Raw genomic sequence first — 21,414 nt, forward strand, 5'->3', positions numbered from 1 at the left:
ATGCTAACTTAGTCATGGATAACCAGATCCAGAAATTTGTAGATTTTTAAACAAGAACTTAAGATGAGCCTCACGATAAGTATGTGAAACCTGGCAATATGGATTTCCATACAAAGAGAATACAAACTTATGGGAAGAAGTAATTTCTGGAAGCTAATCTATGATGCAACTAATAATGCAGGCAAATAGCATGGGGCCCTCAGCCCTGTTCTGAGTGAGGCAAAGAGTAACTGGGGGTGTTGATATGGGTGTCCTACATGCAGTGTTCTGGGTTCAGGAGAGGTCAGAACTGAGGTATGAGACCAATTAGGCAGTTACTGGGTAATTCATCCTGAGAGAATGTGCTAGTTGGAACTATTTCAGAGTGATGGCCGTGGGGGATTAGGAGTGTGAATCTACTTGGAAGTAGACTTGCTGCAGGAATGGAGAAGCGATATAAGAGGAAGAGGGTCAGGAAGGATTTCAAGATTTGGGGCCTGGAAATCCTAAGGATGGTATAGCCATCAATGGTAGGGGGAATGTCTATGGGTTGGATAGGTTTTGGAGGAGGAAGAGGTGCTCAATTCGGTGCGTTGAATTTGACATGCTTGGTCCACATCCACATGGAGAAACCCAGTAAGCAGTCAGCTCAAGGCAGTGGCTGGAGTTGGAAATGTCAACTTCAGAGTGGTCAGAGTGTAGACAGCTGCACTGGATCAAGTGTGTCCCCAAAGTTATGACCAGAGGGAACCTCACAATGTGACCTTATTTGGAATTGAAGTCTTTGCAGGTTTGATTGATTAAGGATCCTGAGATAAAATTATATCCTGGTTTTAGGGTAGGCCCTAAATCTAACGACTGATGTCATTTGTGGGAAGGTTAAGAGAAACAGAGGAGAAGGCCATATGAAGATGGAGGCAGAGATTGCAGTGATGTTGCCACAAGCCAGGGACAGCCAGGAGTCACCAGGAGCTGGAAGAGGCAAGGAAGGATTTCCCCCGAGAGTCTATGTAGGGCTCACAGTCCTGCTGATATCTTCCTTCCAGAATCCATTCCAGAACTATAAGAGGGTAAACTGCTGTTATTTTAAGCCCTCTGGCAGCCCTAGGAAAAAAAGATGAGATCACTTAGGAGATCTCACCACGTGTGGAGTGTGGAGGAAGAGGAGGTTGGAGGACGGAATTCTGAATTTACGTTTAATTGTTGGGGAAATGAACAGGAACTGGCCAGTGAGGGCAAGAGGGAGAGCAGAGAATGAGACCAAGTGAAGAAATATGTGTCAGAGAGGAGAGAGACACCAATGTCATCATCTAGGGAGGATAGGACCCAGGGCATAAAGCAGGGTGGAAAGGAGCAGGCCATGGAGGAAGGAGGGGAGCTCTCTGCTGCTGACCTCTCTTTTCTCAGGGAAAGAGACAGCAAGAGAGTCCACTGGGAACTCTGGAGGAGTGAAAGGTATGGGGATGGAGAAGCTGAAAGGGTGATTGTGGCCTAGGTTTGAGGAACAGGGAATGGACTGGAAATGTGTAGTGGGACACTTAGGCACCTCAGGTCTTGAATCTGAAGAGCAAAAAGCCATCTGTCCTATAAATCCTGACCACACTCGTTGGGTGGACCTGGGGCCAAACAGGTGGAAAGCCGGGCTTGCACAGGTTGGGATTTATCAGGCACACGTGGCAAAGAGGAGGCAAAGGGGTCTGTATCAACTGGGGAAGAAGGGAAGGAAAACATGAGGCAGGTGGAGGTATGGGACAAGAGGAACTGGAAGAGCTGAACAGATGCTAGATTGGTGGGTTGGAGCCCTAGAGGGTGAACCAAACAGAAGGGAGGTGATGGGATGAGATGGAAATAATGGAGGGGGCAGAGTTGTTGGTCACACCATGGAGTGGCTCAGTGGGGAGGGGGAAGGGAGCCAAGGAACTAGGCCTGAGTTTGAAGGTATAGATCACTACAGATGATGACAGGGGTTGTGCTGGGGTGAGCCAGAGCTGAGTCACAGCTCTGAGTCACAGAGCTGAAGGAGGTGCCCAGGGATGTGAGGTTAAAGATGGTAATTGGCAACGAGGATCAAGCAGTGCAATTTCTTATAATATAGCAAGGGAATTGCAGCTAAAACACACCCTGGTTTGCACTCTGCACCACTAACACCCACTCCAAAGAGCATCCTAATCAATAAACATACAAGGAGCTGGTTCTGACCTGGGCCATTCCATTGTAGATGCCCGGAAGGGGGTGGAAAAATTCCCAAGGGCTAGAAATCCTGGCCTTGCCCTCACCCTGGGAATTGCAGAGTCAGGCTCTGCTCAGCACCAAGAAGAGGCCACCAAAGGCCCCAAGTGACACAAAGGGAGGAAAAACCTGTTCCGCTGTGGTTTTTCTTTCCTTCAAATTAAATGCAGCCACCACTAGCCTCAGAGTCAAAGACCTCATTTTTAATTCCTCATGCCTCCTGGTGTCTGTCCTTTATGGCACAAGGAATGTGAAACAGAGCGACTCTTTGTCTTTTCTCAGTGGCTCAGATGCTCATATTCTACTTCCTTCTTTTCGTCTCACTTTATTTTGACCAATAAGAAGTTTTGTTCAGGAAAGTAAACCCATGGTTAGAGAACAAGGAAGAACATGCTTTATTCACACCTGAATAGTCACTCAGAGAACCTTTAAAACAACATGTGTTCTAGTCACTCATTCAGAACTGTAGGAGGCTGAGAATTAAAAGTTTATGGTTTTAAATTAAATGTAGACAGTCCCTATCTTAAGTGATGGATTAATTAGCAAATATTTATTGAGCACCTACTATAATATCAGGCCCTATGCTAAGTGCTGGGGATACAAAGGTAAACAAGGACTTAAAAAAATTCTGGAAGGAATTTCCGGGAGAAATGGACAGGTGTCAAGATACAGAAGGATGCAGTGGGCAGGGCATTTGGGACGGAACTGCTTTCAGTGGGAAGGGAAGGGAGTCATCTCTGGACAGGAAGGATGTGTGGCATGGAGTGATGGGTGTTTGCTTCTAGGAAGTGGGTGTGGGATAGCTGCCAAGACAGGAAAAAGCTTGGTGAGCTGCACAGCTGAAGAAGGCAGGGTGCTGGGGGCCAGTCATACCCATGGACCATCCAGAATTTTTCTAAGTATGGTGGGAATTCACTGAAGGGATGAAAACCATCCAATTGGTGAGATACACAGAGTGGTCAGATTTATAGAGATAGATGTTAGAAGGGTATTGTCAGGGGCCAAGGACACAAGGTGACCTAGTGTCTAACAGGTGCAGCGTTTCTGTTGGGGCAGATGAAAGAGTTCTAGAGATGAATGGTTTGGTTTCACAACCGTGTAAATGGACTGAATGCCACTAACTGTATTATACTTAAACATGATAAAAATATATATTTGATGTTATACATATTTTATCACAAAAACGGGGGAGGGGAGGGGGAGAGGGAGGTGGAAAGGGAAGGGGAGATACTGGGGGATGAAATTGACTAAATTTCAGTCTGTTATAATGTGTTCAGGTATGAATATATAACAAGAAATCTCACTGTTATGAATCATTATAATGCACCAATAAAAAGAAAAAAAAAATGATTCCTGAAGAAAAGCAACAGGCAGAGAGCCTGAAGTTTCAAAAGAGACCAATTTCCAAAGAGAACATGTGTCCCTGCACGGGGCAGGGCAGTGGGGCAGGTGGCTATAAATACATATTATCCAAATCCAAATAGCATTGACTAATTACTGAAGGTAAAATGTAACTGAAAGAGAGAAACTACTATAAGTTTTGTAGACTATTTGCTGAATCTGATCCCTTTCAAAGTGGAGTTATCCATGAACGGGTTCACAACTCCTCCTCTATAACTCAGCTTTGATGATGCTTCCAATTTCCTTAATGTCCACGTCTATTCCGTTGGTGTCCTCCCACGCGACATTCTCATCATGTGCTTCCACTTGCAAACCCTTGGGTCCCCTTTTCTGTGCCCTTATGCTCCTGCAATAGAAGACCCCTTTCTACATCTATCCACCTTCCTAAGATAGGATGGTTGAGCCTGGTTCTTTGGATCACCTCTTCCAGGAAGCCTGCTGTCTGCCTGAGACACTGCCCCTCTGGGTTCTGTCCTTCCCCTGTGCTCTAAAAGTGGCCTCCAGGGCCTGCCCGGATAGCTCTGGCTACAGTCCACCATCTCTCCTGTTATCTGCTTGCCTCCTACGCCAACCCACTCACTCCAGGAGGCGGGGATGTGTCTTGTTCATCCTGTTCCCAGCAGAGCCTGGGTTGTGCTCAGTGCACATTGTGGGAGGAAGAAAACCACAGCATGGGTGAGGGGGACACAGGGCGAGCAAGCCACAGGCTTAAAACAAAGGTTTGTTGGAATCGACACTGCTGGTCCCTTCAAAGTGCCTTCACCTCCACTTTCTATGTGAGCAGCTGGTAATGACCTTTGCCAATCTCTAAGCTACTTTAATTTAATTTTAGCCTTGCAGGATTTCCCAAAGGGGAACTGTTTTGTAACTTACATTAGCATTGACCAGAAATTGCCGCTCTGGGCAAAATAACATCAGGATAAGAGGCGGATTTGGCACAAAGGCCAAAAATACTACTATCTCTCCTGTATATTAGCTAAAAGTTTCTTATTGGTGCTAGAAAGTTTCCTAATCAAAATTAAAACAAGAACAAATTTTTCTGCCTTGTTTGCTATCTTGCCCCTATCTACCAAAAAAAAAAAAGTTCCTGTTTTATATTATGTTGAAATGACAATTGCCTATTCTTTTTCCATTTTTCAGAAAGAAACTGCATGCAGTTTTGTAGTTGTGAAATTGATTCTAGTTTCATATGTCCATTTTATAAGTTTTCATGGACAATGTTTAAGTCACAGACAAATCCATTATTCAAAACAGATAAATAGAATCAGGTCCCAAATTGCCGTACGTTGGATAAAAAAAAAAACCTAGTGCTCTATAGCATAGTAGGGTGACTATAATTAACAATAAATGTGGCACATATAGAAAATGGAATTTTACTCAGCATTAAAAAAGAATAGAACCATGGCATTTGTAGGTAAATGGATGGCGCTGGAGAAGATAATGCTAAGTAAAGTCAGCCAATCCCCCAAAACCAAATACCGAATGTTTTCTCTGATATAAGGAGGTTGACTCATAGTGGGGTAGGGAGGGGGAGCATGGGAGGAATGGGCAGGAAAGGGAGGGGGCAGGGGATTAGCAAGGATGGTGGAATGTGATGGACATCATTATCCAAAGTACATGTATGAAAACTTGAATTGGATGTCGACATACTTTGTATATAAACAGAGATACAAAAATTGTGGTATATATATGTGTATTAAGAATTGTAATGCAAAAAAAAAAAAGAATAGCATTACCTTAGATTAGGTACAGGGAAGTTAAAGGAGGGGAAGGCAGGGGATGTGGGGGATAAGAAAGATAGTAGAATGAAACAGACATTATTACTTTAAGTATGTGACTGTGTGACCAATGTGATTCTATAATATATATACTCAGAAGAATGAGAATTATATTCCATCTATGTATGATTTATCAAAGTATATAAGTACATTCTACTGTCTTATATAACTAATTAAAACATAAAAAATTTTTAAAAAGACAATAGAAGTTGAAAAAAGATAATCAACAATAGTTAATTGTACATTTCAAAATAGGTAAGAGGGAGGACGTTGAATGTTCATACCTCAAATAAATAAGAATTTAAGGAAGGAGGTGGAAATGTTAGTTACCCTGGTTTGATTATTACACATTTTATACAAATATCAAAATATCATCCTGTATCCATACACATGTACAATCATTATACATCAGTTAAAATATGTTGATTAAAAAAAGATAAATCACCCATAGGCCTGCCATCTGGGCACTACATTAATATGATACATTCCTATTCCTTTATTTAGAGTGTAACTTACATATCTCATATTAATGCCATCTGAATGTGATGAAAATCATTATGATTCCCATACAGTAAAAGAAGATTTTTCTCAGTCATGGAATAGTAGAATAGAGGCTAGAAACCTGACATTGCCTGTCATCTTAAGGATGAAATGAGAACTCTGGGCCCTTGAAATGACTTTCCCAGACAGAAGGAAGATTCCTGCACTCTGCACAGTGTTTTCTCCACCACTAACATCATCTATAGCTCCATTTACAAAATCATGGCAATATTTCTTACACTCTGTTAAAATAAAAAATTAAAAAGTACCATCTGCTGTATAAGATATATGCTGGGAAAGCTATGGTCTCCAAACAACAGCTCCTTAATGATGCACACTAAGGGGACATAGTGGCCCCTTTATCCAGTTCAGATTATGCTATGGAATTAGTTGATTTCCACTTTAGTGCCAGTCTTTTTCCCTTCTGAGGAGGCCCTTTTGTTTGACAGAAGTGCAGAGACATCAACACAGAAGCATATCTGAACATCTTGTGTGAAGAGGTGAGATTAAGAGAGAGGGCAGGAGATGAGGTCTCTTGGTGGAAAATGAACCCAGGTTGATCAGGAAGTTTCCACCCACCACTGAGTCTCATCAATATCTCAATGCAACTCTCCCTTTCTTTAATTAAACTAAATGGGACATTATCAATCAAAGGTTAATATTAATAAAGGTTTTGAAAACAAACTAGCTGAGGATGAGGATATTTTATATCCTCACATATATATATATATATATATATATACTGTTATATTGTGTTCAGGTATGAATATATAGCAAGATATATATATATATATATATATATGATATGATGATATTATGGGGCAGTGGAGGTGATGGGAGGTGATGTTGGAGAACAGCCTTGAGCAGACAAAATGAAAACCTAACTTACCTCTTAGGTTCCTTACAAGGAGACAGGCTGAGGAGTCCCACTTTGGATGATGATGACAAACACTCTAGAAATGTCTCGAGAACATCCACCTCTGGATCTTTCAGGCCAGATTCACTACCCACCATTCATGTGGGACTGGGGAGGTCCCAACCTGGACTTCTGACAAAGGTTTCCCAATCTAAATAATGAGGATGCACTTAAAAGCTGAGATGTTTAAAGGTCTGCCTACTCAAAAAGGTAGAGAGTTACATGGATGGACTAAGATTTTCTTCCAACTTCAAATGTGGCATATCCTAAGTATGATTGCTGCAGGACAGAAAGATCTATATCTTTACAATAAAGATGTTTTGGGGAGAAAAAGGATGAGGAAATCATTAACTCTGATAGGTAAAATTTAAAAAGGGGGAAAAGGCTTATCACAGTGTTGTCGGGTGCAGCTCTGATCATGGGATAACATTCAGATGCAGAGAAAGAGCCAGAAGTCTGAAGTCAGAAGATGTAGGATCAAGTCCCAGCAGTTCCACCCACTAGCTCTATAACCTTGGACAAGTCCAAGTTTACTTCCTTTATCTGTAAAAGTAGGTTAAATAACATATAAATACATTCAAGGCCCAAATTAGACAATGGCAGCATACTGCTTTATTAACTTGAAGGAACTCAAAATCAGTGTTCCTTGTTGCCATGATTATAGCAACTATTCTCCTCTTGCAGTTTTTATTGCAGTTTGCTCAAAGATAATTGTCTGTTTCATTTTCGCTCATGTCAGCACTTCAGAGATATTGCCACTAAAGAGCAACAAATGCTTTCATTCACTTGGCCTGAATAACAAGATGATTTATCTGACCTCCATGTGTCACTGTGACTTCTGCACTATATTTTCCTCTCAGTTTTACAAGTCTATAATTCCATCTTCATATCTGGTAAAGGAAATTCCCACCGATTCCAACTCACTCCTTTCCAAATTCAGCTTTCTTCTCTTATCTGGGGGAAAGGCTGAAAGGGATACGCAGTCTCTACTCTGAAATGTCAAACATACTTTGCCAAGGGGCCATTTCCTTATTTTAATATAGGATGCACAAAATTGCTTCATTTTGTACAAGGAGGAAAAGCAGTGGGCAAATCTGACCCAGTCCAACCTTCTTCATCTCCATCAAATGCAGAAGGAGTGTAAGCGGAGGGATGGTTGGAGGTGAGGATTATGCTTAGGCTCTGACAAGCATTTCAGAACTCATCCTGAGACAGGAAGTGATGACATCAGCTCTCAGATGAACTGGGAGGCTGTCATGTGCACCCAGCCACTTCCTGTCTCAGTGGATATGTAGGGAGGTGGAGGAGAGAAAAGTAGAGCCTGGGGAAGTGGGTCATGGGACAACGGAGGAAGAGGCTAGACAGAAACAGTGGGAAAAGTCCCAGCTCTGCCCCTCAGTCTGTCCCCTTCTTCTTCTTCTGGGGATGCACTTAAGTAAACCTACTTATTTCTACTCCCAGTAACCAATTTTTTGCTGTGAGAAATGGCTGACTTTAGCAATATCCTGCTGTGAACTTTCAGTTTGCCAACTCTGGATCCTATTGACAATGCTTACATAAAAGAAAGCAAGCATTAACATATTGTACAACCTACCAATTATTCAGTTGGGACTCCAATATCAAAAGGACATGCCCATTTTTTTTTTCTGATTTATCCCTAAATTTCTACGCTAGAGAGTAAGATGGGGAAAATGTGGAGAATAGATTGGATTATCTAAGTAGCTGGGCACCAGCTATCAGCAAGGGCCGGCTTTATGAATATTAACTATTCTCAAGTTATTCACTGTGGAAAAGTGACAAAGTTAACTAGTGACACATGATGCAGAGGAAGAGGTAAAAGTACAAAGTTGTGTGTTTTTTTTTTTGTATAGAGAATTTTTGCAAGGTATAAAGGGAATTGGGGGTATTAGAGTTGGGTGAGGTGCCAGGCACAGTGAACGGAAAGTGGATGTGTGAGGCATGTGATTTGAGACTGAGGTTGAAGCAGAGAAGCCCAACTGCTTGTCGTCAAAGGTAGGTCCCCTCATGTTGGTATTATAAGAAGAAAAGTCACAAGTACATGAAGATAATAATTCAGGGTGGGGCCAAAGGTGGTCTCACCAGCTCCACCTTTAGGGAAGGACTAGGAAAGAGTTTCAGTGGGGTTTGCACCTTAAACAGAGATGAACTCAGAAAGAGCTAGTGTTTGGTTTTAAAGAAAATGAATTTTGGCTGGGGGTGCAACTCAGAGGTGAAACATGTGCTTAGCATGCATGAGGCCGTGGGATCAAGAAAATAAAGGAAGGAAGGAAGGAAGGAAGGAAGGAAGGAAGGAAGGAAGGAAGGAAGGAAGGAAGGAAGGAAGGAAGGAAAAAAGAATGAATTTTGTGCTAACTCCACGTACCCAGGTCTTCATGGCTGCTGCTGACCTGTGATTCCCCACTGATATTAACAATCCATTCACTGAAACTGCTCTCTATGCCCCACCATGTCCTATGAGTTCTACCCAGGGGCCACTGGCCAGGAAAGAAAACCTGGGACAGAAAAATAAGTATCTGGATTTGGTCAACTGGCTTGGATGGAGATCAGCTTTGATGGCTTGATTGTCCCTCCTGTCACCAGGAAGGCTCAGTCCCATCACAGCAGAATCCATTCCAGCTGCATGGAATCCATAGTCTTATGGTCATGGTCAATGCTAAACTCGAATCATCTTCCTCGCAAGCTATGAAGGATTAGAAAGTGACCTCTCCCACTTGTTTCTAAGTTAGAAAAAGTTATTGTTTGATGATAGTGGTAATTTACAAAGTTAAAACATGAACTTTCAGTTAAGACACCCATATTCTGTTAACTTAATTCAACATGATTTTAATTAAGACCTGACATGGACCTTAAAAGCTTTGACTCTGCTACGATAACATTTTATGAGAAAAACCTATGCAAAAATCAAACACAAAACAGCCACACAACAAAAGAAGTCATTCTCTGGGTATAGTACACATCCTGAGGTGTGCAGTTTCTACCTTGTAGTGTTGTGGGCACAAATCAGACCCTTAGATGGTTGGAATGGTGAGGACCACTCAGGCCTCCCGGACATCCCTGTCCAGCATGAAACATTGTTACTGTCCTCCTCAAGGCTCTCATTCAATAGGAGACATCGAAGCCACCACTCAAGCAGAGGCCTCATTTATCTGTGTCAAATGTGATACAAATTTATCAGACTTCTGCTTTCTTCATTTCCTGCCTCATTATCTACATAGGATCCAGAGCTGCACCCAGTCATGATACCCTTCCTTTTGCTGCAGAGCAGTGGTCTTCAAACCTGGCATCCCTGAAGTCTCGTGGAAATCCTCATGGGGCAACACAGGGAGTTCAAGGACAGGGTTAAGAAGGCAGGGCTGATAGACGCTCCACGCCACCCCAGCCTGCTTCACCACAATAATTTGTTTATGTCAGATGGTGCTATTCTAGATCACATTTGGATTTCCCACCCAGATGAAGTATGAAGCTATAAAGCTGGCCAACTTCCAGAAATTGAGATGATGACTGAGCAGGGTAACTTCCTCACAGACCTTTCCTGGGAGGGTGGGCACTGTTGTCTCTCAGGTTTTCCCAGCATCCACCAAGAAGCTCTGAGGCACCTGCATCCATAAGAGCTCACATGATCTGACCCTCCACATCTTCACAGAGTAGGAATGACTATTTCTGTTTTATGGGCACATAAACCAACCCAAAGAGGCAAAGGACTTCCTGAAAGTGGTACAGCTATTTACTGAATCATAGATCTAGGACACAAACTCTACTCCAGATGTTGAATTCCAGCTCTGCCTACAATATTGCAGAGTATGTGTTCAAGCAGACTTGAAGTGCTTTCCCTGTGGGCTCCATTCATTCCTTTGATCTCATCTTCCCAAGAAGGCCTGACCTCAAAGATTGTCCAAATAAAAGCGGGTCCAAGGGAAAAAATGGGAATAAGAAGAGAAGATAACAGACCAATAGAAGAGGGGGATTGAGCATATTAGACTCAATAAATAATATGTCGTATTTATCCAAAGGAACTAAAATCAGCATACTATAGTATATACCAATGTGTATAGTATCCCAATTCACAATAGCCAAGTTATGGAATCCACTTAGGTATCCATCAACAGATGAGTGGATAAGTAAAATGTGGTATATATACATGATGGAGTTTTACTTAGCCATAAAGAAGAATGAAATGATCTCATTTCTGGTAAAACAATAGAACTAGAAAACATCAAGCAGAGTGAAATCAGCCAGACTCAGAAATTAAAAGGGTCAAGTGTTTTATCTCATATGTGGAAGCTCATAAAGAAAGGAATTTTTTAAAAAAGTGATCTCATGAAAATAGAAGACAGACCAACAGAAAAGAGGAAGAGGACCAAGCAGGAGGGAGGAGGAGAGGGCATGGGGAAGTATAGGGGGAATGAAAGCAACCAAATTATGCAATTATGCAATGTTCATGTACAAACAGACCACAGTGAATCCTGCTCACGTATATAATGATAATATACTAGTTAAAATGATAATGATAGAAGGGAGATTGGTAGACTAAGTGGATTGGGGGAGGGAGATTAAGCAAATTATGTTATGTGCATGCACAAAATGACATAAAAAATCCCACTATTACATAAAATTATAATGTACCAGTAAAAAAATTTATAAAATTTTAAAATTGACGATCATAAAGGCCACCTATCCTTCCCTAGATGTCTGTAAGTCTCTTTGGCCTCATACATTGGGTTTTATGGTACATGACCTTCCCAGAGTAAGCGACCCATGGCCAACACTGAGGAATAAATCAAGCCAATTACTGAACATGAATAAGAGATATGATGAAACTATTAAAAATCAATAGCTGGCATTGTTCATATGTGCATTTCCTTGATGTACCAGGCACAATGGCTCTGTTTCTGGGTAATCTGTCTCTGCTCTTAAATACACTTCAGGATGCATGGGATTCCAAAGTGAACAAATGGGCAATTTCTAGGTTAGTTACCAAAACCATTACCAATGAATATTTCTCAGAATCCTTACAACATAGCCCAACAAGAAAAAGTGAGAAGAGAAAGAGCAGGAAAAGAGAAGGAATCACAGTTCCTGCTTTTCCAAGAATGCTGAGGACTTAAAAGAATCAGTGTCTTAGATTTAGAACTTAAAGAAACAGGCACGGTTTAGAAGTTGCTCTTAACTGTATGGAATTGCCCCTTCAAAAAGCTAAGCAAATTGATTGATTCAGCACTCTTTCTATGATTTGTGGGGAAATGATATAAGCATAAAGAGGTTTACCTGTCTTATAAAAGATGATATTGCGCCCCCCCCCAAAAAAAAAACCAGAAAGAAAAAAAAAACAATATCCAAGTCAAATCTGGACACATGTGAAAAGTCCCATTATTATCTCCAAGGATGTGCACTTTGGAAGGTCTTTGTCTCATAATTACTACTAGGAACTATTCACCAGAAATTCCTTCTCCCTGGAAAAGTGATTTTATCATGAATTCGAAGCAGGAAGGTCTTTTCAAATTTGCATGTGCAGTGGGCTTCTGAAGACCTTACCTGAGCAGAAAAGTCGATGAGCTTTGGGAGCAGCACTTTGCCACCTTCATCACTCTTGAGGAAATCCAGCAAACTGCCTGTTCACAGAAGAAGAACAAGGCAGTGTAGTTCAAACATGCAAGAAGAAAAAAACCCAGGCAAAATTCAATGATATCGGGGAAGACCGACAGATGACTGGCTTTGCGCAGTTCTGTATGGTTATAAGCCTTTTCCTGATGGTGGTCAAACCCAGTCCCTTCCAATCTGTTAAACATAGTGCATGATCCAGGGGAGAAAGGAGGATGGCAGACACTGCTTTCCTTTTTCTAGGTGTCTGAAACAATGCATTTAAGAGTATCTGCCATCATAATGAGGCTGCTACATCCACCTGATCTTTCGTGGGCTCTTCTGGAATAGAAAGCTGGCAAGTAAATCCTCATAGAGGACCTGCCTTTAGCAGACACCAGGCTAGGCTCACCCTCATCTGTATCTTTTTATTTTTTTCTTTTCGGGTACCAGGGATTGAACTCAGGGACACTCGACCACTGAGCCACATTCCCAGCTCTACTTTGTATTTTAGAGATACTATCTCACTGAGTTGCTCAGCACATTGTTTTTTCTGAGGCTGGTTTTGAACTCATGATCCTCCTGCCTCAGCCTCCCAAGTCGCTGGGATTATAAGTGTGCATGTATCTGTAACTGACAAGAGGTACAGAGCTCTGTACATGCCATAAATCCTCAAATAAAAATTGTAATACATTCCACTGCCATATATAAATAAATTTTTTAAAAAGAGTATCTGATAAATGAACTCTGCCCTGATAAAAAGATATTTGGCCTACCCAAACAGGAGTGTGTCAACAGAAAAACTCTTTTATTTCCTGTGGTATCATGTCTAAAACAAGACCTGTTTTTCCCCTGTACTTATAAGAGTTAACCTCCTGGGTAGCTTTGGTCAAGTGACTGAGTTTAGCAAAATCTCCATAAAATAGGCACAGTAGCTATACTGGAGGTCTTGTGAGGATGTACTTGGGATAGATTTAAAGCATTCAGTGTGGTGCTTGGCAGGTAGAAAGGGCTCAATAAATGTTACACAGGAAATATTCTTAGCCCTCATATTTCTGAAGAGATTGAGTGAGATCACCCATGCAAGGTATTCAGAACCATCTGGTACATAGTAAGTGTTCAATAAATGCTAGGTATTCTTATGAGGAAAAGTTATATCTATATCTATATATATATTACTTAGAATGCTATTAGTTAATTAATTTGATAATATCTGCTGAACTCCTACAAATGTCTGGTCCTGAGCCTATTTCCTGGGCTATAGCAACCCAGGTCATATAGGCTTAGTTTGGTTTTGTTTGTTTAACAATGTCCATTTTTGGAAGGACTCTGATGCTATGCTGAAATATTAACAGATATTAAATAAGAAAATACACTATTCATCTTTCTAACCTATTTGGCTATGACATCACACTATAAAGTTCACCATGTATGAGATGACTTAATTTTGAATTATTGTTCATATTACTTTCTTCTCTTCATTCATTACTTCCGAAGACATTTTTAAAAATTATTTGAGAATTTATTAGTATCTCTACTGAATCAGAGGTGAATAAAGGAAGAAGGCTGGTAATATAAAGTCCTTTATCTGAAGGTGATCACAAAAGAAGAAAAGAAGGTTGCTTGGAGCCTCTTCTTCAGAGATTCCATGATTGCATAAGAATTCAACTCAATTTTAACTTTCTTTTGTATGCCAGGCAAGCAATCTACCATGAAGCCAAATCCCCAAACAATTGATTAAAAATTTTTAAGTGACACCTTGAACATCTACTAGATAATGTCAATGAAAAAAATGAGCTGGTTTTAGAATTTCAAGGACTTCTTTGAAATGTGTATTCATTTATTTGACAATTGTTTATTGCAGTCTTAAGAGAGAGGATAGGTGTAGGACATTATTATTGGGCTCATAGGCATATGTAGGCAGATGCAGAGAAAACAGGATGACTATGCACCAATTTGATAACATGGATTACTTATGATGATGAATAGGCCTATGAAATGCTTTTTTTAAAATATTTTCTGATTTTCAGTAGTGAACATTCTGTTTTTCAATTGAAATTTAACGTTCTACTGTGGATCGGACATCCTTTGAAGCACTGGGCATTGGGACCACTCACCTTTGGCCATGTACTCGGTGATGATATAAATGGGCTCCTCCTTGGTGACCACGGCGTAGAGTCTCACCAGTTTGTCATGCTGAAGAGTCTTCATGAGGTTTGCTTCTTCGAGGAATGCTTGCACAGACATGGTGCCAGGCTTCAGGGTCTTCACAGCCACCTTGGTGCTGTTGTTATAGTAACCTAGGAAGCGACAAGACAGCAGGGCAGGCCACATCAAATGGGAAATCAAAGAACTTCCCTTTGGAGGCAGAGTTAGACAAATACTTAGTTACAGACAGAGAGAGCCCAAGATAAAACACTAGACAGTATTGAAATCAGGGAGGCTGGGTGAAGGACAATTGGGAATTCTCATACTCTCTTTATAAAAAATCTAAAATTACTCAAAATCAAAGGATTTTATAAGATCATAGTAAAAAATGAATCTATTTGCACTCCATCATGAGACCTCTGATTAAAAAATATTATCCAAGGGCTGGGCTGGGCTGTGACTCAGCGGTAGAGCGCTTGCCTAGCACGCATGAGGCTCTGGGTTCGATCCTCAGCACCACATAAAAATAAATAAATAAAATAAAGATATGGTGTCCAACTACAACTGAAAAATAAACATCAAAAAATGTTATCCAAGACCAAAATAAACAAAAAGGTTTATATATTTTATAATCCTTTACACACACACACACACGTGATGTGGAAGAAATTATGCCAAAGTACACAATGAATACTGGCTATCTCCAAGGGTGCAACTACGGGCTATTATATTTTTAGAGGAGTTCTTTATCATTTATTTATTTTTTATTATTATAAGTGAAAGGGGGAAAAACCCAGCATGGTTTAACTTACGGGCTAGGCAGACTCTGCTCAATGAAAAGAGCTGAATTTTAATTCTGATTTTTCTCTTGGGAAAACCTTTCCTCAGCGGTTTGACAAAGCGGAAATAGAAATGATCACTAGGCCCTTTCCTTTTGTCTTGGTTTCCATGGTTCTTTTGGAAGCGTAAAAACTGAAGTTGAGAAGGGAGGTGCTGCTGGTGATACCCTAGAATCTTCCCATGGGTTACTGCTACCTGGTGTGTTGAAGTCTTGCAAGTACCTGTCCTAAAAAAGGTATCGTGGAAGTGGTAATTCCCCTTTGGGGGTCACAGTCACATCTGTATGTGTATAATAAACAGAGATGACAGGAAGCAGGCTCAGTCAGACCAGGAGTACCTCTGGGTGGTAGAATTTGGAATGAACTTCATTTTCTCTTATTCTTTTCTACTTTAAATAAATTTGTCAATGAGACTGAATCTTTTTTTTTAATAAAAGTGGTTATTTTTAATTTCAAACCCTCAAATGGGCAAGAAAAAGTATTAGTTTAGTCATCCCTGATCATTAAGACTGATTTCTCAGGGGAGGTGTAGCTCAGTGGTATAGCTGGTGTGGGCCATAGGTTCTATCCCAAGTACTTGGGGGAAAAAAAGACTGATTTACTCATTGAAATGTTTCCTTTTTGTTCCACTTTGGTTTCTACATAGCAGTAGTTCGCAGCACCCTATAGGAAAATGAAGAACTCAGTATAAAATAAATGTTAGAACATAAGAAGAAGATCGTAATAGAAAGCTGGGGGAAAAAAATAAAACTGTCCATATCCTGTTCAAAAGCTACAACCTACTTCAAGTAACAGAATCATGAACATATTAAGTTGAATTGCCATCTAAACCCACAATTATAAGCAATGTGGCCTTTTCTACCGATCTTGAAGGTCATTTAAAAGTAAATTCCACCAACAAAAACCCTTTAAAATTATATGTGAATCGAGAAGATTCCTTTACAATTTTTTTATTCATTCATAAATAGATCCTCAGTTATGTGAGTCTATCAGTAGCCTAACATAGCCAGAAAACACACTCTCCATAACAAATACAACTGAAGAGAGACTAATGTCCAGAATCTGTAAACGATTCTTACAAAACAGTAAGTAAAACAGAAAAATCAGTAGACTTGGGTGGGTATCTCCAAAAGAAATTCCAGTGACTAACAGATGGATGAAAGTTACTCAATCTTATTAGTAATCAGAGAAATGCAAATAAAGCCACAAGGAAAAATCACTGCCCAGCTTGACAATATCAACTGCTGGTGAGCCCCTGCCCATGGGAAGACCCCGGGACAGCCTCCTTAGGTGCTTTTTCTGTGCTCTTTTCCGTGCATCAGTGAGATTCAATTGCAGACTTTTGCAATGATATCCCAAGGGGCCCAAGGGGCTGACTGTAGCCTCCCTCCAAGGGACCACATACCAGTTGTGCTGCTCTGGCCACATCCTTCTGGGTATAACTCTACTGGTCAAGCAAGAAACTATTAAGAACTCTTACACATTGCTGTTGAGCATCTAAACTGAGACCAGTACTTAGGAAAATAAGTCTGGACAGTATTTAGTAGAGTTGAAGATTCATAAATAGTCAACCCTAGGTAATCGGCAGGCAATTGATTCTAGGACCACTCAAGGATACCAAAATCTGAGGAGGGTCAAAGTACACAATGACTCCTGACTTATATAAAATGACATAGCATTAGCATCTAACCTACCCACATCCTCCCACATATTTTTTTAAAAATATTTTTTAGATGTTAATGAACCTTTATTTTATTCATTTATTTATATGCGGAGCTGAGACTTGAACCCAGTGCCTCACACATGCAAGGCAAGAGCTCTACCACTGAGCCACTACCCCAGCCCCCTCCCACATATTTTAAATCACCTCTAGATTACTTGTAAGACTTAATATAATGTAAATGCCTCATATATTGTTCAGGGGACGATGACAAGGAAAAAAGGTCTGCACTTATTCAATACAAGTGCAATTTTTTTTCCTCAAATATTTTCCCTCCAAGTTGGTTTGCATCTGTGGACATGGAAGTATGGAGGGCTGACTGTACCCTTCAGTCCAGCAAATTGATTCCAAGTCACCCTAGAGAAACTTACACACTCTTGTACCAGCACAAAAATTGTTCCAAGCACATTGTGCCTAGTAGCCAAAGCCTGGGAATAACTCCAGTTTCAACAGTAAAGAGTGAAATGAACAAACAAACTGTTACATGTCCAGAATACATTTACAACAAACACCATATAGCTATGACGATGGCTGAACCGAAAAACATGAAGAAATACACAAAGATGTCTAGGAGAAGAGGCCAGGTGTAAGAGAGCACATCCAGTACAATTCATTTACATGAAGTTCAAGAACAAGCCAATAGATACACATGTCACCAATATAAAAGTAGTAAAACTATTTAAAAAAAGAAAAACGTCATTGGGGCAGAGCTCAGGGGTAGGCCTAGTAACTCAAAGCCCTGGGTTCAATCTCCATCATTAAAAAAAAAAAAAAAGAAAAAGAAAAAAAGCCAGGAAATTTCATCGCAAAGGTCAGAATAGCAGATATCTGTGGGGAACATGCAAAACTGTGATTGGGGAGGGGTAAGGGGACATTTGGGGCCTGGACACAGGCTTTCATTTTGTGATTATTCATGAAGTTGAATATTGTGCTTGACGCACTTTCCTGTCCTCTCATTACATTGCATGGTAATGAAAGTTACAGGAACAAGACCGCTCTTCTTTTGTCATCTTACAAATAATGGGGGTTATGGAGACATTTACATACTTTTAAAGGATGAAGGAAAAAAAAAAGTGCATTCCAAGGGTTAAGGGAAAAACTGGCCAGGAAATACTGCAGCTGCTGAAGACATTAAAAATGCTGATAAGGGGTTGGAGACCAACAGTGTCTAAACAGCTGTGTCCCTTAGCTCAAGGAGAGCAGCAGATTCTGCTCAGGGATCTCTCAGGCTGCGGTACTGAAAACAGCCGGGGTCTTCATCCTTACTCCAGAAGCAGGGTTTCCATTCAGCACTAAGAATCAAATCATACCTTACGAGATACTCCCCTGTCACTGAAGATTCCATGAAGGGCAGATCTGGAGATCTGGGCTGTTGTTGCAGAACGAAAATGTTTTTTAAAAATAATATTTTCAAGGTAGTAAAGAGCTTCCTGTGGAGTTTCAGTTGGCCACAAAGATAGATAATGTGACAACTTGAGAAAACTCCCGATTCCAGCCATGACTGGTTTGTTACAAAGTGCCCACATACCTCAAAGTGGAGGGTAGCTTAAAAAAAAAAATGCATGCATTTGACTGGAAGTTGGCAGGTAATTGATTTCAATGTAGTTGGCTCAAATAAGAATGTATCCAGCAAAATTCAACTTAAAAGGTCTCCCTTCTTCCACAAAGTCTTTTCATAGACCAAGCGGTAAGAGGAAACAGCATCCGTCTCCTCGCTGCTTGGACAGTTCCCTGGGAATAAAAGAATCCACAGAGGAAACATGTCGCCCAAGTCAGATGTCAAGAGGATCACACAAACAGGAGGAAACAGCTTGCGGGAGGGACACCTCTTTCTTTTATCCCCACCTAACCTCTTTCCCCAGAGGACAGGTCACTTCCTAGTATTTGTTCTCTGTATTTCAAACCAAAAAAAATCAGACCATAAAATGTGACAGGTAGCATATGAACAATTCCTCATGCTTGATTAAAAATGAACTCACTTGGCTAACGATGATATGATTTAAATTGGTCGCTTTTTTTTTTTATTAACAAGAAAAGCTAGCCTGCTTATTACATGAGAAATAAAAACCAATTTCTGACAGCTCGAAACTGTCGAAAACTTGCTGCACCACCAGCCCTTGGATGGTCAAATAGAGACACATAGCAATAGCATCACTCTTTTGGTTTTATTCCCAGTATTCCTGTGCTCAACAGATTGAAATTATTTCAGTAATTAAGAAGGGATTTCCTGGATGACAGCCAAACTCTCAGACCCGATTGGGAAAAGATCTCAGGTCAAATTTTCTTTCCTTTTTTTATTTTGTTTTCTTTCCTTGGTAACTGGGAGCTCACTGCACCCTGCCCCTCCCTCTATTTATATCTCAGTTTTATTGAAATCCATATACTCTACTGTTTACCCATTTAAAGTATAAAATTGTACAGCCACCAGCACAATCACCTTTGGAACATTTTCATCACCCCTAAAAGAGATACAGTAGTCATTAGTCACTCTCACTGTGCTCTGATTACCCCTAGGCAACTAGTCACCTGCTTTCTGTCTCTATAGATTTGCCTGTTCTAGATATTTCATATAAATGGAAACATACAATACAGGCTGTTTTGTGAAGGATTCTTTCCCCTAGCATAGAGTTTTAAAGTCACCCAGGTCATAGACTGCATCAGTTCTTTGTTCTCTCTACTTCGCTGACTATTCCCCTGAATAGGTGTACTGCCTTTTGTTTATCCATTCAGTATTTGATGATAGACATTTGATTTGTTTCCACTTTTTGGCTCTTCTCAATAATGAATGGTATTATGAATATTCATGTATAAATTTCTGTGTGAGCACATGCTTTCATTTCTGTATTTTTTCCTGGTGTCACATACAAATCCACCATTATCCCAAAATTTAAAAAAAAAGATTATTTAAAGATACAAATAACTTTTGTTCAGCGAAAATCTTAGGTGATTTTTCTATTTCATAGTTCTTATACTAATTTACCATATTTTATTTATAATAATATTAAATATTTAATAATTTTCATTCTTTGAATGCAATCAACTACACTGCTTATCCATATCATTTCACTCAACAGCACACAGGTTACAATATGTTATATTCTACTTTAGCCCCATTTCAGATAAAGCTGTTCTACCTTTCTCTTTTAAAACATTACTAGTATAAATAAGCAATAAGATTCTAAAAAATAAGCCTGGGGTGGAGATGCATGCCTGTGATCTCAGAACCTAAGGAGGCTTAGGCAGGAGGACTGCAAGCAGGAGGTCATCCTCAGCAACTAGCAAGATCCTGTCTAGCAGAAAAAGGACTGGGGATGTAGCTTAGTAGTAAAGTACCCCTGAGTTCAATTCCCAGTACCAAGAAAAAAAAAGGCAAGGGACTTGAATAGACATTTCTCCAAGGAAGACACAAAAATGAGCAGTATGCATAGAAAGGTATTGGTAGCACTCATCATAAGAAAGATGAAAATCAAAACCACAGTGAGGGCTGGGGTTGTGGCTCAGTGGTAGAGCACTTGCCTCATACGTGTGAGGCCGCGGGTATGATCCTCAGCACCATGTTAAAAAAATAAATAAATAAAGATATTGTGTCCATCTATAACTAAAAACCACAATGAGACACTCACCACATTACATTTCTTGAAATGGCTACTGTCAAAAAAAAAAAAAAAAAGTCAATCAACCAAATAAACCATCCCTGCAAAACCCCCAAAATAACAAGTGGTTGTGGGGATGTAGAGGAATCTGAACCTTTGTGCACTCTCAAAGGGAATGTCATCTGATGGAGCCACTGTGGGAAACAGTACAGTGATTCCTCAAAATTATTCAAATAGAAGATCGTAGATGCAGAAATTCTGTTCCCAGGTGCATACCCATGATAACTAAAAGAGTCTCCAAGGGACATTTGTATATTCTTGTTAATAGCCACATTATCCAAAATAGCTAAAAGGTAGAAGCAACCTGAGTGCTCATTGGCAGATGAACAGACAAACTGATAACACACATAGGAGGAAACACCATTCAGCTCTGAAAAGGAAAGAAACTCTGACACATGCTGTAATGGAAAGGGCCTTCAAGATCCGATGCTAAAGGAAATAAGATGGTCACCAAAAGACAAATACTGCGAGAGGACACTTATTTGAGGTTCTCAGAATGGTCAGATTCATAGAGACAGGATAGCATGTGGTTGCCGATGGGTTTGGGGAGGGCAGAGGGCAAAGTTAGTGTTAATGAATACAGTTTCATAAAATGAAAAGAGATTCTGGAAGT

General features: G+C 40.3%; 1 protein-coding gene across 4 annotated transcripts in view; it reads right to left on the reverse strand.

The window, feature by feature from the left end:
• The window catches only part of Lyn (LYN proto-oncogene, Src family tyrosine kinase), a 117,975-nt gene that overhangs the window by 23,516 nt on the left and 73,045 nt on the right, over positions 1-21,414 (reverse strand). For all 4 annotated transcript variants that reach the window (XM_013357547.4, XM_005322920.5, XM_078017162.1 and 1 more), the window contains exons 9-10: positions 14,559-14,741; positions 12,397-12,473 (exon numbers count right to left, since the gene is read on the reverse strand). In XM_013357547.4, the coding sequence (XP_013213001.1) occupies positions 12,397-12,473; positions 14,559-14,741 (260 nt within the window). The remainder of the gene's footprint in view (positions 1-12,396; positions 12,474-14,558; positions 14,742-21,414) is intronic.

The sequence above is a fragment of the Ictidomys tridecemlineatus genome, chromosome 7 (genome assembly GCF_052094955.1).
Source record: "Ictidomys tridecemlineatus isolate mIctTri1 chromosome 7, mIctTri1.hap1, whole genome shotgun sequence".
Lineage (NCBI taxonomy): Eukaryota > Metazoa > Chordata > Mammalia > Rodentia > Sciuridae > Ictidomys > Ictidomys tridecemlineatus.